The sequence below is a fragment of the Larimichthys crocea genome, unplaced genomic scaffold (genome assembly GCF_000972845.2).
Source record: "Larimichthys crocea isolate SSNF unplaced genomic scaffold, L_crocea_2.0 scaffold83, whole genome shotgun sequence".
Taxonomy (NCBI): domain Eukaryota; kingdom Metazoa; phylum Chordata; class Actinopteri; family Sciaenidae; genus Larimichthys; species Larimichthys crocea.
This window is the reverse complement of record NW_020860930.1, coordinates 1-15,596: the sequence shown is the minus strand read 5'-3', so window position 1 is coordinate 15,596 and position 15,596 is coordinate 1. Positions and strand designations below refer to the sequence as shown.

The 15,596-nt window shown below is 43.0% G+C and overlaps 2 protein-coding genes across 2 annotated transcripts; both read left to right on the top strand.

Moving 5' to 3' along the window:
• The first annotated feature begins 1,855 nt into the window (after positions 1–1,855).
• On the top strand, positions 1,856–4,932 carry oxld1 (oxidoreductase-like domain containing 1). The gene is made up of 2 exons (XM_027277155.1): positions 1,856–2,056; positions 3,769–4,932. The coding sequence occupies exons 1-2, from the start codon at positions 2,015–2,017 to the stop codon at positions 4,162–4,164; spliced, it is 438 nt and encodes a 145-aa protein (XP_027132956.1). The 5' UTR covers positions 1,856–2,014; the 3' UTR covers positions 4,165–4,932.
• On the top strand, positions 4,220–11,061 carry pde6gb (phosphodiesterase 6G, cGMP-specific, rod, gamma, paralog b). Its single transcript, XM_019268971.2, has 5 exons — positions 4,220–4,270; positions 7,267–7,892; positions 9,093–9,302; positions 9,381–9,421; positions 9,516–11,061. The coding sequence occupies exons 3-5, from the start codon at positions 9,160–9,162 to the stop codon at positions 9,590–9,592; spliced, it is 261 nt and encodes an 86-aa protein (XP_019124516.1). The 5' UTR covers positions 4,220–4,270; positions 7,267–7,892; positions 9,093–9,159; the 3' UTR covers positions 9,593–11,061.
• The last annotated feature ends 4,535 nt before the right edge of the window (positions 11,062–15,596 follow it).

Here is a 15,596-nt window from a genome sequence, read left to right as displayed (position 1 = left end):
CACCTGGTATCTCATGCCAGGCCGAGCAGCTGCTGTGTTTCCACGCCGCGTTACCATGGATGTGGCTTGCAAACACTGAAGTCTGTGGGGACCTCAGACTCCTTCTCTTCTATAGACTAAACACACGCACACACACACACACACCTCCTCACGCATCAGTGAATGGGTCAGATAGTTAAGAAATTGGCAGGGCATGGTACAGAATCATTGAACCACCCTCACACAAAGAAAAACGACATCAAAAGAGGCTTTAATTTCACTCATGAGCACGAAGGAGCCGTGTCACTCACCAAATCTGCTTCATCGACGTAATGCTCCTTCAGAATTCAGTGCAATGACACGTGACTTCTCAAAAATAGGTCGCGGAAGTGCCTTAAGGAGAGTCTATAATAATGGTTTCTGCTTACATTAAGTAACTGACTGAAAATATGACTCCAGCTTAAATACAGGTGTATGAAACATAAGTTCTCCTGCCAGAGGAGAAATCAAATCTTCTCAAGGCCAAGTCCTAAGCTTTGTGTTTAGAGTCCTAAACAAGTCATCATACACCAAGAGTATATACAGTATTTTGTCATTTCTAAGTTGAATATTTAGCTTTTTGTTGACCACAGCAGAGCCTGTATCAAATGTGATCATCCGCTGGATCGTCTCTTGTCTGTCTGCTGCTCGACAGTGCCAAACACACTTTCACCTCTTGCTTGCTTACAAAGTGCGTCTGGCTGCTGCAACGAGTGGCCAAAGTCCAAATGAAGTCAGGGGGAGTCATTGGTGTTCAAGTCAGAACCAAGTTACAAATCTTTTTGGATTCTGTCTGAAGTCTGAATTCATCAGATTCAGGTCCACGCCTCTGTCCTGAGACATGGCATCACCAACAGATGCAAATCTTAAAAGTTGTAACAATTAATTTTAATGAAAATTCAGCATCACGCTGCTGATCTGTGCATCTGAAAGGGAAACTGTGTTGCTCGGTGACAGCATCTGATGACACGGCCCTGCACAGTCTTTCACCTCGGTGTAATTAGCTGCAGAGTGCTGCATGGCAACAACACGAAATAAACATGAACCCTCAGTTACAGTGACCTCTGCTGACTCCTGACAGATAATACATTCTTTTTTGAGATGAACAGTTTTTATTTTCATTTTCATTATTCAACAATAAAAAAAAAAAAACACCACCAACTGTGCTGATCCTTTTCTGGTTACCAACATCCACCCCTGTGCTCCTTCATGTACAACTTTTTACAGCTACCCTAAGTACAATGATGAAGACATGATGTAAGATAACCAAAACAAAAAATGGACACAGAAAATGATTCGAGGGAAAGTCAATACGAGAAATAAATAAAACAAGCCCTGCATTAATGCAATATTCTGTTAACAGATAGAAAGATTAAAGTAACAATCACAAAATAAAATACACACAAAAACAAGAAGAAGCACAGCTATATATTTTTACACAATTAACTGAAAACTTTCCACTCTCCACTATACACTTTGCTTCATATAGATTCTTGCAGATGTGGATAATAGTCCTAATCTAAATTATCTGGAGGGAGTCCAATAAAAACGATGCATCATTTTAAATTGACAGATAATACATTGTTTATGTGTGAATATTCTGACAGAGATGTTTATTTATTTAGTTTTACTCTCTGAGGTTTGTATCCAGGTGAAACACCGACACCTGCTGGACACACTTCGGAATTGCAGCCCCCCTCTTTTTTTTTTGAGAGCCCGCCCAGAAACCATTCCCCGCTTTCTATTGGTCCAAACTTTAGAGGGGCGCTGTTGTGATTGGTCACTTTGCGGTTTGTCGGGGCCAATCAACGTTTTTGTTTACAACCACGCTCGGAAGGTCGAAGTTGAGGAAGACGTTGAGCTGTGAGACAGGTGGAGCTGTGAGACAGGTGGAGCTGTGAGACAGGTGGAGCTGAGGAAGGAGACTCTTTCTTTAAACTACACCCGAGAGATGAAGCGGGCAGACGCGTGAACACAGCCCGGCTCTGCTCGCACCATGCTGGGTTTGGCTGTGAACGCGGCGCGGGCTGCACCGAAGGTTGGTGGCTAAGCTAAGCTAAGCTAAGCTAAGCTAAGCTAAGTGATTTTACACCTGAGCAGGTGAGACAGGTGTGACAGGTGTGACTGACACAACCTGTCTCACTCACAGACACACACCGTGCTGTGGTCACTGTTTGACAGCAGCTGAAGGTCAGGACACACACACACACACACACACACACACACACACACACACGCACACACACACGTGTTGACTTATGAAACACGTTTAATAATAACCATAAATTATTTTATTTACTTTAAAGTTTATGATAATTTAATTTAAAGAGCGTCAAACAAACTGATTCACATGAGAAAGAATAAAACAGGTCAGATAAATTAATATAAAATGATAAATGAGCTGGGGAGGTTTTAGGAAGTGACTCGTCTCATGTTGAAGCTCTGCAGTGTTTCCAGTTGCTGAGGTCAAAGGTCAAAGGTGAGGTCAGGAGTTCAGAGAGTGTTCAGGAGCCTCTGATGTCTGATGCTGTATTATTTATTGACGCTTGGCCAAGGAGAATTAGAGACACTCTCAAAGTTCATCAGAAGTGCCTGAGTCGGTCTCACATCCTGGTGGATCGACTTTAAACCCCAAGATTGGACTGGGGAGCTCAGTCCGGACCTCCTTCTACAGATGTGTGGTGGAAAGCGTCATGTGCTCCTGCATCACCGTGTGGCGGAGAAGAAGGCTCTGCAGAGGGTGGTTAAAGCTGCACAGAGGACTGTGGGACGCAGCCTACCCACCACCACGGACATTTACACCCCCAGATGCAGGAACAGGGTCCTCCTGCATCATGAAGGACCCCGCTCACCCCGCACACGCTCTGTTTGCCCCTCTACCCTCGGGCAGGAGGCTGCGGAGCATTAAGAGCAGGACCACCAGACTGAGGAACAGCTTCTTCCCAGAAGCTGTGAGACTGTTGAACTCTGGAGGACCCCTGTAGCCCCTGCCCCCCATCCCCAACCCCACCTCCACCCCCACCCCCCATCCCCCATCTGGACCCCCCACCACAGATGCACAGACAATAATACAAAAATACTTTGCACTGCAATTACTTGCACAATGCAGTTGTTTGCACAACCTGGACACTTGCACATCTCACTACCTCACCATGGTGTTATACTGTTGTTGTTTTTCTATTTATTGTATATACTTTTTTTAAATTTAAATTTGCCTTTACTTTTTATATTTTATATTCTATATATATATATTTTTTTTTATATCTTATATTTGATATCGGGCTGCTCCAGGACCAGGGGAAACCAATTTCGTTTCATCCCATGTTTTTACATGTGCTGTAATGACAATAAAACTCCTTGAATCCTTGAAGATAACACCACAAATACTACACGCCCAGAATTAGTCAAACCCGTGGAGGTGTTATTGTCAGCATGTTCTAGTCTGGAGACACAGATGTCTGTTTACGCAGATTGGACCGTCAACAACAAGCTATCTATTATGTCTATGAAGGCAGCAACAGGTCTCTGTGACCCTGGACACCACAGTGTTGAGATAGACTGGCACCTACTGTTCCCAACCAAAGACAAACAACTAATACTGCTGAGGACCTCAAGGCCCACACGGGACCTCGAGGCCCACACGGGACCTCAAGACCCACACGGGACCTCGTTAACCTCAGGAGAGGAAACTCCAGAACAGTCACTTGATAAAAAGTTTGATTATTGATCATGTTTCTTTTTCTGTTCCAGCTGTGCGTCCTCTCCCTGCTCCACACGAGACATCCGCTCCGTCACGTCCCTCTGCAGTCGTGGTGCAGACGTCCACACGTCGGCTCTGCTCGCTGCCTCGCCACAGGACCAGACTCGCCTCCCCCTGCCGCGCTAACGGACCCCTCTGAGTGCACTGAACCAGAACCCAGCCACAGAACCTCCGCCTGGTCTCCTGACCAGGGTCCACCATCTGCTCCCACCCACTGCTGCATGAGCGGCTGTCATAACTGCGTGTGGATCGAACACGCCGAGCAGCTGCTGGCGTACTACCACGACGGAGGCGACCGGGCGCTCGCCGCCATCGAGGAGAACGTCCTGGACGAGAACCTGAAGACCTACCTGAAGATGGAGATCCGACTCCTGAAAAAGACGTGACTGATTCTCACGGCCTGTAACTTCAACCTCAGAGTGTGAGCACTGAACACGCTGCACTCACTGAGGCATCCTCCTCCTGCAGGACGTTTCAGAAAACTGAAGAAAGGTAAAGCGAGCTGTAGGAGTCCACCTGTTGTTCTCACTGTTCATGTCTGACGTTCCCAAACTTTCATAACATAATATGTCAAATACTGGAGGAATCACACGTCAGTTAGTGTTATTTAAAGGGATAGTTCAGGTTATTTGAAGTCTCCATGGTTAGAGAAGCAGACAGGAGAACCAGCATGGAGCTAAGTGATGTACTGTGGATGTCAGACCACTGCTTCACTTTGCCGTGTGACAACATGACGTGAAACTGAAGCATTTATATCGACCTGTGATTCCAGACTTAATCATTTCACCTCAGAGTTTCTGGCCGTGATCTGCAGCCGCTCTGTGGAGAGAGCACAGGTCGACATACACGCATCAGTTTCCTGTCTGACGGGAAGATGTGAGCTGTAGCACACATTTTAATTCTTACCCTGAACTTTCTCTTTAAGTTTTAACTTGAAACGTCGTCACAGATCCATATGATTTAATAGCACTTTTATTTTCTTGATTTTTTTTTTTTTTTTTTTACCACCTGATTCAGTAATTCATGAATAATTAATTCATATAATTCATCAGTTTATTGTCACTTTTCTTTGAGTCGTGAAGCATTTTTGCACATTTATCAGTTTGAAGTGTTTAAAAATATATTTTTACTCTTCGTGATATTTAAGGATTTATTTAAATTATGTATTTAAAACTTGTTTTTAAGGCTTGTTTGTTAAATAAATGATCTTTGTAAGACAAACAGTTTTTTCTTCGGTACGAGGACAGAACGCTAGAGGGCGCTAGATAGACATACAAGTATGTGTGTGTGTGTGTGTGTGTGTGTGTGTGTGTGTCTGTGTGTGCTGTGATAAGGATAAAATATTTTGACTGATCCTCTTAACTTGTTCATTTCATCACTGTGTGGATTTATCCAGCACTCAGTGTTCAGACAGGCGTGTGTGTGTCTGTGTGTGACTGTAAACACACAGGAGTGTGTGTGACTGTGTGACTGTAAACACACAGGAGTGTGTGTGTCTGTGTGTGACTGTAAACACACAGGAGTGTGTGTGTCTGTGTGACTGTAAACACACAGGAGTGTGTGTGTCTGTGTGTGACTGTCAGTCCATACATTTAAAAGAAAACATCATAGTTCAGTAAATTCAAGGACCGGTTACCTCGAATAGTAATGTAACTTCTAACCAGAGTAATGTGTGTAAACAAGTTCAGCATATAAACGTTTCTAATTCATCAAACTGAAGCTCAGTCGACTTTAACGAGTTTTTGGAGGCTCCTTGAGGACCAGAGCTAATGACCTGATGCATCATGTCAGGAAAAGAAGCCGAGCATCTTCAGATGTGAGAGTGACGTCTGTCAGTCAGCTGACGTACAGGCCGGCCACTCTCTGAAGTGACGCTGACCCTGATCTCCCTGACTGAGTCAGCACTATAGTCTGATTACAGCGATGGCAGCGAGCTGCAGGCTGCAGTTATTCTTTGACCTGGGTTATTCAGAGGATTACAAACTGATCATAACCTGAACACACTGACTCTGACGTGGTGGAAAAAACTGCAGACAGATTAGTGCCGGTGCCATCGCTGCAATGTGCCACTTTGGATCCTGGCAGTGTTTCATGGCAAACTATATCTGATCACATGACGAGTCAATCACAGACAGGGTCACCTGCTCAGGTAACTGACGTGAGAAACAGAATTCTTCACTTTGTCTGTTTGTGTTTGCAGAGTTCATCAAAATATATATTTAAATTTACATATTTAAACTGTAAACTTTGATATCTGTCAGTTTTTATTTTATTATATTATATTATATTCTGAAGGTTTGTACAGAGAGCGTCATTCAGAATCTCATTTATAAAACATTTGATTCATAAAAACATGGAGAAAATAATTTTTTATTCCCTGGATTTATCCAAAGTTCACATTTCTGTTATTTTTACTTAGACAGTCCCTCATTTGCATATTTACATTTCAGAAATTCAGCAGTACAAAGAGTAATTGTCTTAATGTACAGTAAATAACCAACTGGGGAAGTTTGATGGAGATATAAGGTAGAATTCATACCTGAAGTCAGATTAGACTTAATGATGTTTTATTTAATTGGCAGTCTGCATACTAATTAGTTCATGGTGTGTTTAATGGTTAATGTTGTACTTTTAGATGATGCAGATATCACATAGCTCAGCCACAGATTTGAAACCTTTGTCATCATTAATAGTGGACGAAGAGCCGGCACGTGCGCCCTCCTGCTGAGAGTTAGGGGCTGTGACGTCAAACCATTAGCTCCTCCCACTGCACGAGCAACTGGGACCACTTTATATTTTATTATTCATACTGAGTGTTTAACGTTCTTAGTAAGTTACAGCCTTCACTCTAACATGCACTGAAATGTCAAAGTTATTTGGGTGGCGCTCTACTGAGATCACACTTAAAGGTCACATGAGGAGCACGAAGGTTTGTGCCCCCATCACACAATATTTATCAATCTATGAACAATAATTGGGGAAAAATCTAATAAAAAGGTTTAATTTGAGTGAATTAAAGGTCAGTACAATAACATCAACAATTTATTTATTTATTTTTTATTCTTTTATTTTATTTTCCTATAGAAATGATCCGTCCAATTAGTTTCACTCACTGACAATATAAATTATGGACGGCGTATCCATGATGAAGAGCTCAGTGTGGTGGCTCTGGTTCATGACCTGAAGCTGAATGGTGCTGTACCAGGCTGTAAACATGTTTATTTCTGCTGTTGGACATTTGAACATGGGGACTTATGGAGACTGACTCACTTCTGGAGCCAGCCTCAGGTGGACGTTAGAGGAACTGCAGGTTGTGGCACTTCCTGTGTAGGCTTCACTTCAGGGTCATGGAGGTTGCTTATCCATTATGATTATCATTGTCCCAGTGTCTCTGCTCTGCATTATGGGAAATGTAGGACTTACAGCAGATTTAGTTTCTCTGTTTGCAGTAACATTGAACATGTTTTTTGTATTCTGTCTCTTTACAGGCGTAGCAGTGTGGTGGTTGATGTTTAGGTGTTGAGGCTCGTCGCTCTCTCTCTTACAGGATGGAGGATTGAAGCTTTTGCCCGAGGCAGATGGTGAGACGATTGCATAACAAAGAAGGAGCTGCTAGGCCTTATCGAAGCTTCCTGCTGCATCAATAATCTGCATCAACATATTAAGTAACTGTATTAAATGACTGTATTATCTCGTGCACTGCTTCGTGTTTTCTGAATTTCCTGCAGACAAACATCACAGCAGGCCGAGATCAAGCAAACAAGGTCACAGTTATCTTCTTTTGTTGTTTTTAATGCATAACACAAAGAACTTTGAACTGTCCTGTTGGAGGAAATGTGTCATCTGTTGACCTGTTGATCCAGAATTGATGCTGAAAACTACAAATGTAAAACTACATAATGACATCACGTCAACATGAGTGCATCATATGTTTTGTTGATGTGCCGCTGACAGGGAGGCGGGGCGTTGGTAATCTTCTGGAGGGCATATAAGAGGGGCCCTAAGCCCCGACTGGCCCTCACAGCAAGCCCAGCATAGAAGTCCACTCATCCGTTAGACAGACCGGGGCGACACTCACACCCGCTCGTCTGGCTGTCCTTCACCTAAACAGCCGGTGAGTAGACACACCATCATCACCACACCACCATAAACAATGCTTTCACTGGAATGATTGATTTTTTATATAGCAAACAATGTGAAAGGTGATTAACTCTTCTGGAGCTGCTTGGAAGTCAGTGGATTTTATTTTTTGAGCTTAAATGATCTGATGATTTAAATAGTTTGGGCTTCAAACTATGGCACAGTGAAGACACGTACTAACTTTTTTTATATTAACTCCAGCTTTCTAAAGGATTAGAGCCGTTTGAAGTGTTCATGAGTTTATGAGATCAAAATAATATTTCTTTCTTATTCCTTTACGCTGAGATTTTGAGGTGTTGTTTTTTTATGTAACAAAGGAAGCAAAAATCCACAAATAGGAATTATTATTGTTGTTAATATTGTGTTCTCTAAACACGAGCAGCTGTATGAAAACGTTCCTGGGTTCAAATATTTGATTTAAAGATTTACAAATTTGATGTCAGCTTTTCATATTTAACTGAAAAACATTAAGGATTGGTTCTTTGCACTTTGAATTTTTAATATAGAGAAATATATTCCTGAGCTTCACAGGAGCAGTCACCTCTGTCAAAGAAGTCCTGACGTGTCTGTACATATAAAAAGTTCACTGGGTGATTATACACTAGAGAAATATATTCTGTAGATAACTTTGACACACTGGACCTTAAAAGATGTTCTCAGTGTGAATACGTGTTTGCAGACGACATTTTCTCATTATATGTCGAGTGTACAGAGTAAACGTACGTTATCCTTCGCATGAATCCAGTCTGTGTTGTCTCAGTTATTATTAAAGCACCATAACCACATTAAAGACTTGCTCAGTGTCATTGTCGTCAGGACACAGTGAGCGGATTGATCATTTAGACCCTCAGTGCGTGCTCAGCATGTCTGCTGTGTTGTCCTTGCTCTAACGAGATTACATGTGGACGGAATAGAGACGGGAGGGTGTGAGGGGGGGCTTATTAACTTGAGCCAGGGATTATGGGAAAATTGGGTCATCCTCACAGAACACACTCACATCTCAGACATTCAGTTGCTTGGAAATATGAGTGTAAATCCAGGCAGATCGATAAGAGGATTAAAGCCTGTAATGTCAGACAGAGGTGACATGAAATGGAGCGTCTTGTTTGAAACAGATCTGCACAGACCAGACAGGTGAAAGTTGCTCATTCCCTCTATTATTCTCCTTTCTAAGGTTTCATCACGTCGACTCCACGTCACAGAGGTGTCTCGAAAGCCGAAAGGTACACTAACTGCTCAAAATGAATCTTGAGCCCAAAGCTGAGATCAAGTCGGCCACCCGCGTAAGCGGAGGCCCCGCCACCCCACGCAAGGGACCACCCAAGTTCAAGCAGAGGCAGACCCGTCAGTTCAAGAGCAAGCCCCCGAAGAAGGGAATCCAGGGGTATGCATGACTGACGAACATCGTCAGAGGTTTAGAAATGATGCCAGATTCTGGTTTGTAATTTCTTTTTCTTTGCAGCTTTGGTGATGACATCCCTGGTATGGAGGGCTTAGGCACAGGTGAGTACACCTTAAAGTTTAAAACAGGTTTCCAATCAGTTTCTATCGTCTGCGTCAGCCTGGATAACCTCACACTGCTGCGTTTCTGTTGCAGACATCACTGTCATTTGCCCCTGGGAGGCCTTCAATCACCTGGAGCTGCACGAGCTGGCCCAGTACGGCATCATCTGAGCCTTCCATGCATCTTCCTGCAATCCTCTGAGGATTACAGGACCCGTCCATGCACTTCAAACCATCTGCCTCAGGCTCCATGTCCTAGCTTTAAATGGAACTATTCCAAACAAACCAGAACAACCTGTAACAAAAAAAAAAAATGGAAACAGAAAAAAATCTACAAAAAAAAAAACAAAACAAAACTTTCTGCCCTCTTTCACTGGACTTCTTCTTCTGAGTCTGCAGGTCACACAAACAGCTGCTGTGTTTAGGAGTCTCACATCTTCACTAGCTCTGCACTGTTATTACATATACGTTACATATATATATTATATATAAGTTACTCTTCTCTTGCTGTCCTACTTTTTCTTTCCTCCTTTCCTCTTCTTTTCTTCTCACGGACAAAAACCTGAAACTTACGCAAGCAAGGCAGCCTCAAATTGAGTTTAAGTGACAAACCCGTGAAGCGGCTTCACGTGCATCGGCGCCTCTTTCGCCATCACGCAGGCTTTTCCATCAACGGCCAAACATAAAACACAAAACCTGAATTCTGTAGAGACAGGACAGCAGCTTGCCATTGCTGAGCGTAACCTTTCAGTTGGATAACATTTAATCAGTTGTCATCAGACGTCCCTCTTTTCCCTCTGTTTGAACCAACCTTTAACTGCACCCAAATTTCCTACAGTCATAACATGTGGAAGCCTGATGCATGTTGGGAAGTGTTGTCAGGAAAGAAAACCAACTCAGCAGAGAAAAAAAAAAACGTCCAGGAAAGCAGATTCCTTCCTTGCAGTGTGTGATTTGGCAGTGTTAGTGTTCATAGTTCATCGTTTGCCCAAGCTGACAACTCATCTTAGCCGAAGAGCTACAGCTCTGTTCACATTAGTGTCATATCTCTTCTCGTGTGTACATCTCCCTTGTATGATATGAATTTATATGGAAATTTGTATTTTATGTTTGTTTATTTCTCACACTTTCACACGACCTGTGTGTTTCTATCTGTTTTTTAGCTCTCTTTTGTTGTTATCTTGTAGATTAGGACGTTGTTCCTCATCGTCCGTCGTCGTCATCACTGATTTGTCACTGTGTTCATGTCTAGACAGTAAAGTCTACCTGGGATCAATGCATGTGCACCCGTAGATGCATTTAGCCTGTCATGTCTTGTGTGTAATCTTGACTTTATTATTCTAATCAACAAGATAATAACAAATGAGTTGATAACATTTCCCTGATGATATAAAAACTGGAGATGGAAGAGTTGGTGGGTTTTTCTTGTTTACAATGATGGAAGGGATGGCAGAGGATGAGCGGGACACACACACCCAGATCTGAAGAGATGTGTAATGGATGGAGCTTTGAAAAAATAAAACATAAAAAGAGGAAAATACAAACGGAGAATTGTTTATGCTCATCCATAATGCTCCTTTGATTGTGAGTCTGTGGTTTGATATCTATCAGTGACATTTCATTAAATTCTTTCCATCTTTTTTCAGTCTTGAAGTCAAATAAATGGAAACTGCATATACAATATATACACACTGTTTAAATATATCACAGCATCACACCAGAAATAAAGATGAGCTCCTGTGCTGACAGTCACGGCCTGATGAAGCCAGGGGGGTGACACAGTGCGACACCTACTGGCTGTTATTTGTAACTGTCCCTCTGATTACAAGACAGGTAGAACCTTTATTATGATGGTTACAGTGCACCTGCAGAAATGTTTTGTTTTTTTTGCTTTTGTTTTTTTATTTATTGAGAGAGAGCTGAAGAAAACCAACACACTCAGACTCACATGTGTCGTCCTCACAGCAGCAGGGTCAAGACTTGGAACTGAACCTGATTACAGCTGAGAGGCTGAGGCGATTCATTCACCCAAATCAAATCATAAAGACCAGGCAGGAGGAGTATGTACGACTGCATATTAGACTTTAGCCTACATTCTTTCACTGTGTACCATTATTGATTGTCTCCTTTCAATCATTTGTTCTGAAAATAAAATATCAATACCCTCCTTTATTGCCACTTTTTATGAAGAGATAAAGTCACAGCAGTGTTTTCTGTGAGTGGAATGAACGACCCAGTTATTTATTATGCTGTCATTTCATGCTGTCGGCATATTGAGATTTTTAAGGTCAACATATTTTCAGTGATAACTGAAGAGTTCACTGTTTAGTGTTTTGAAATTTCATTTTGCAAACAAAACAAACAAAACTTTATTTTCACTGTTGATTATCACTTACTTTATGTTTAATCTTTAAAATGTGAGAAACCCAGCTCACTTCGTACTGTTAGACACTATGGGAGAATGATTTCCAATGTGAACTTGCAGATGATGTTTGGGATGAATGTCTGCGGCTGGTCCATCTTCCTCCATACTGCTCGCACTACGAGTCACAAAGATCTTCACTGCTGTCATTTAACTAAGGCCACACTGTCTAAAACATATGATGTTTGATGTAGTCGCTATGAGCTAGATGAGAGTGCAGCTGAGATGAGTGAGATAGAGGGGGGAGAGAGAGAGACGGGAATGACATGCAGCAAAGGGCCGCGGGTCGGATTCAAACCCTGGGCTGCTGCGGCAAGGACTGAGCCTTCGTACATGGGGCGATGCTCTACCAACTGAGCGAGAGATCAGAGATCACCTCTGTCTCTTTCATACCATCGGTGGTTACTGCCCTATTTGGAGTCACCTACTTCTGTGCTGCAAATACTACGAAAAAAGATTTTATAACAGAAATGTATTTTTTTGTTTGTTTGTTTATTTTTTTTAGGATTTATAACCTAACCTGTGCAGACCTAATGGGACCCGTAGACTGCATCATATGCTGGGTTGAACACTCACTCACTACGTGAGGCAGGTAGTACAGTGTGGCTCAACTTGTTTTGGTGGTGCCCTCTTTTTTTCTTTGAATGTAGAATTCAAAAGTGGAAACCGAAGCCACTCGGAGGAAAACCAAAGCAACACACGTGAACGCGTAACTCTTCACAGCAAAGAGGACAAGGTCCAGAACTGAACCCTGACCTCATCGCTGGGAAGGCACAGTGAACACTAAAGAGTCTGCAGATCTTTGGGGCCTGTTGTTGTGAGTCATGTCCAGGTTGGTTGTTTTGATGTTACTTTGATGGTTTTTTTTTTTAGTGGAGAAACCGAAGCACTCGGAGAAAACCACAGCAACATCATGATGTCACGTTATTTTGATGGGTTAGGGTTAGGGTTAGGGTTAGATGGAGGTTTGATGGGGTTTTTTTTTAGTGGAGAAACCGAAGCACTCGGAGAAAACCACAGCAACACTGTGACCTTACAGTTACAGGAGCCAAAGTGTTGAACACAAAGGCGGACTTGCAACTGTTTTTTTAGTGTTTGAATGGCTTGGTCACTGTGTTGAAAAGTGAGGTGAAGAACCTCTTAATGCCGGTCTTTTTGGGCTTTACCAGCTGTCTTTGCAGATCCGATAACACACTCGTAAACACGTGAGTCCTCTGACAGCAGGCAGAGTGCCACCCCGCTTTTGCTGGATTTCATGGCTGCACACAGATCCTTGTGCACGGCTCTGGCTGTCTTCTCTACCTGGTGTCTGCTGGCGGATAGATTAAAGTCTACACGCCTTGTGCACAGCCATGTCGTTCAGAGTTAAAATGATCTTCTTCTTTTCATCATAAGACACTGAAACCGGTGCCTTCTTCAGGCACTGGTCTACCACCGCCGCCGCGATCTTCACATAGAACAGTTCTGCAGGTTCAGTTGGCTCACTTCTGTCACTGAGAGCTGGCTCATCAGTGACTCGGTGGTGTTGGCGGACTCAACTGGGTGATAGTTTTCATCTTCTTCTCATACGATCCGGGGACAATGGAACATGCATCGGTTTATGGATGGTGTGGTAACTCAGTTACAGGTGTGGTAGAGAAGTCTGTCATCACAATGACACCTGACGTCAGCAGGGGAGGAAGGTGCGGCTGATTCCACAGGTGTCACGATGTCCTCTGGGAGCTCTGGAAGTTCCAGCACTCCCGAATCTTCTTCAGACTAGCATCCACGCGGTTGTTCTTCTTGGTCAGTTTCTGTCTCTGCTGGTTGAGCCAGTTCCGCATCATCTTCATAAACTTGTCTACCTCATTTTGTATCGTGACATGATTTACCTTCCTGGCTCCAGGGTCATTTGAATATTCTCAAATATGATGTGCCCCAGCTGCTGAGAATGCATTTCATGTTGGCCGTTGTTGATGCAGGTGGCCATGGTTTTGTAGATACATTCATCAGGGTTTTCTGGGATCATGTCCTGCACCACTTTGTCTGCTGCTGGAATCAGGACATCCAGTGATGGCCTTCCTGCAGTTCAGGTTGGTCCTCAGCTTCACGATGAAGCTAGCGATGGCCTCCTTGGCAAATTTGCAGGCAAAAAGGGTTTTGATCTTGTTTGCCACGACGTTCCAGCAGTTTGACCTGCTGGACTGGGCCTCTGGTCTTGGTGTGCCATCGTTATTCAGTCCAAACTCCTCTCTGTTGCTCCAAATGTAGTGAGCAATTTCCCTCGCTGCTTCATCTGTGTCTTCAATAATGCTGTTGACAATCTGCAGACGTTCCTCTACTGAAATGTCGGCATTAGATTCCACTTCAGCGTCACTCACATGTTCCAGTAGGATCTGTTTTACAGCTTCGGTGGTCGTATCAATGAAGCTTCCCACTGAACAACGGTCTCTGGTCCTATCGAAAGACTGAGTCTCCCTCCGCTCTGCGGACTTTTGGTGCTCTCAGCTGCCGTATCTGGACTCCATGCATCAACAGTCACACATGACATCTTTGCTTGCAGCTTTTAAGCATGCGGTGCCCACAGGTTTCACCATGATCTGCAGGGTACGGGTGAGTGGGAGTTGACCTCTCTGTAATCTTTTTGGTCACCAGGTCTCGTCAGTCTTTTTGCACGTTTCGCTGGGCACTGTGCTGCAGTCACGGCCACAAAGGTCATTGATGGAGTCCCCCAGGTACTCCTGGACTTCTTCCTCAGAAATCATTTCTGGACTTTCCGGTGGAGTCTTGGTCTTTGAGTGTGTGAGGCGATTTTGCAGAAATGCCTCAAAAATGATTTTAGACATAGCATTAACTATGTCCACACATAGTCTGTTAGGGCAGCTTTGGTTTTGTCATCTACCGAGTGAGCTTTGTCTTTACCCCACTGTGTGGCCACCAGCTGGTCCAGGACCAAGTCCACAAGTGGCCGAAAGGTCTCTGCTGTGGCCTCTGGAGGCTCCTGATCCATCCTGTCGTTATTTTCTGAACTCATAGTGTCAGTTTGTGGTCGCTGTGGACTCTTCAATGTATCGTGGAAGTTTTCTGAAAAATACCAACGAAAGTAAAACCTTCTGGATTCCTGTCCTATTTATACCCTGAGCAAAACTTTGGCCTTTAATCTTTGAGTGACGTCACGACATCCAATCAAAGGCATTTCCACATCAAAACAAATGAAGGCCCGCCCATAGCAACGGTTGTCCAGTGGCTACTTAGCAACCGTAACTAAGCAGAGCGAGCAAACCGACGTTACACAAAGACTAATTAAAGACTAATTAAAGACTAATTAAAGACTAATTAAATGAAATGAGCCGCTCTGTTCGGATAAGTAACTGAACTATAATGTCTGAAGTTTGAAAGATACGGCACAGTGTTCAAGGATTATTGAGACCACAAATCAAATATAGCGATTATTAATTATGATATATTATTATTATTAAGTATTATTATATAATTATTATTAGTATTATTATTATTATTATCATCATCATAAGTTCATCATAATTGTTTGTATATGAAAACTTTTCTAAAAGTCTGAAGGCAGCTATAGTTTCAAATCTTCTTGTCAGATTCAATGTTTGTAACTATCAGTGCTAGAGTACTCTAATTACTTTTTTCGTGTAACGTTTCGTGCGTTAAGTAATCAGTAACTGCGATGATGCGTCTGCGCCCTGGGAGTCTCGTTCTTCCTCCTCAGACGTTTGGAAAATCTTCTTCTGCTCCGTTTGAATCACT

What these genes read in the sequence shown, in the direction of transcription:
- oxld1 (XM_027277155.1), top strand. Translation starts at nt 2,015, where the DNA reads ATGCTGGGTTTGGCTGTGAACGCGGCGCGGGCTGCACCGAAG. An exon ending in CGGCGCGGGCTGCACCGAAG is followed by an intron (nt 2,057 to 3,768) that starts GTTGGTGGCTAA and finishes TTTCTGTTCCAG; the next exon opens with CTGTGCGTCCTCTCCCTGCT.
- pde6gb (XM_019268971.2), top strand. Translation starts at nt 9,160, where the DNA reads ATGAATCTTGAGCCCAAAGCTGAGATCAAGTCGGCCACCCGCGTAAGC. An exon ending in CCGAAGAAGGGAATCCAGGG is followed by an intron (nt 9,303 to 9,380) that starts GTATGCATGACT and finishes TTTTCTTTGCAG; the next exon opens with CTTTGGTGATGACATCCCTG. An exon ending in TATGGAGGGCTTAGGCACAG is followed by an intron (nt 9,422 to 9,515) that starts GTGAGTACACCT and finishes TTTCTGTTGCAG; the next exon opens with ACATCACTGTCATTTGCCCC.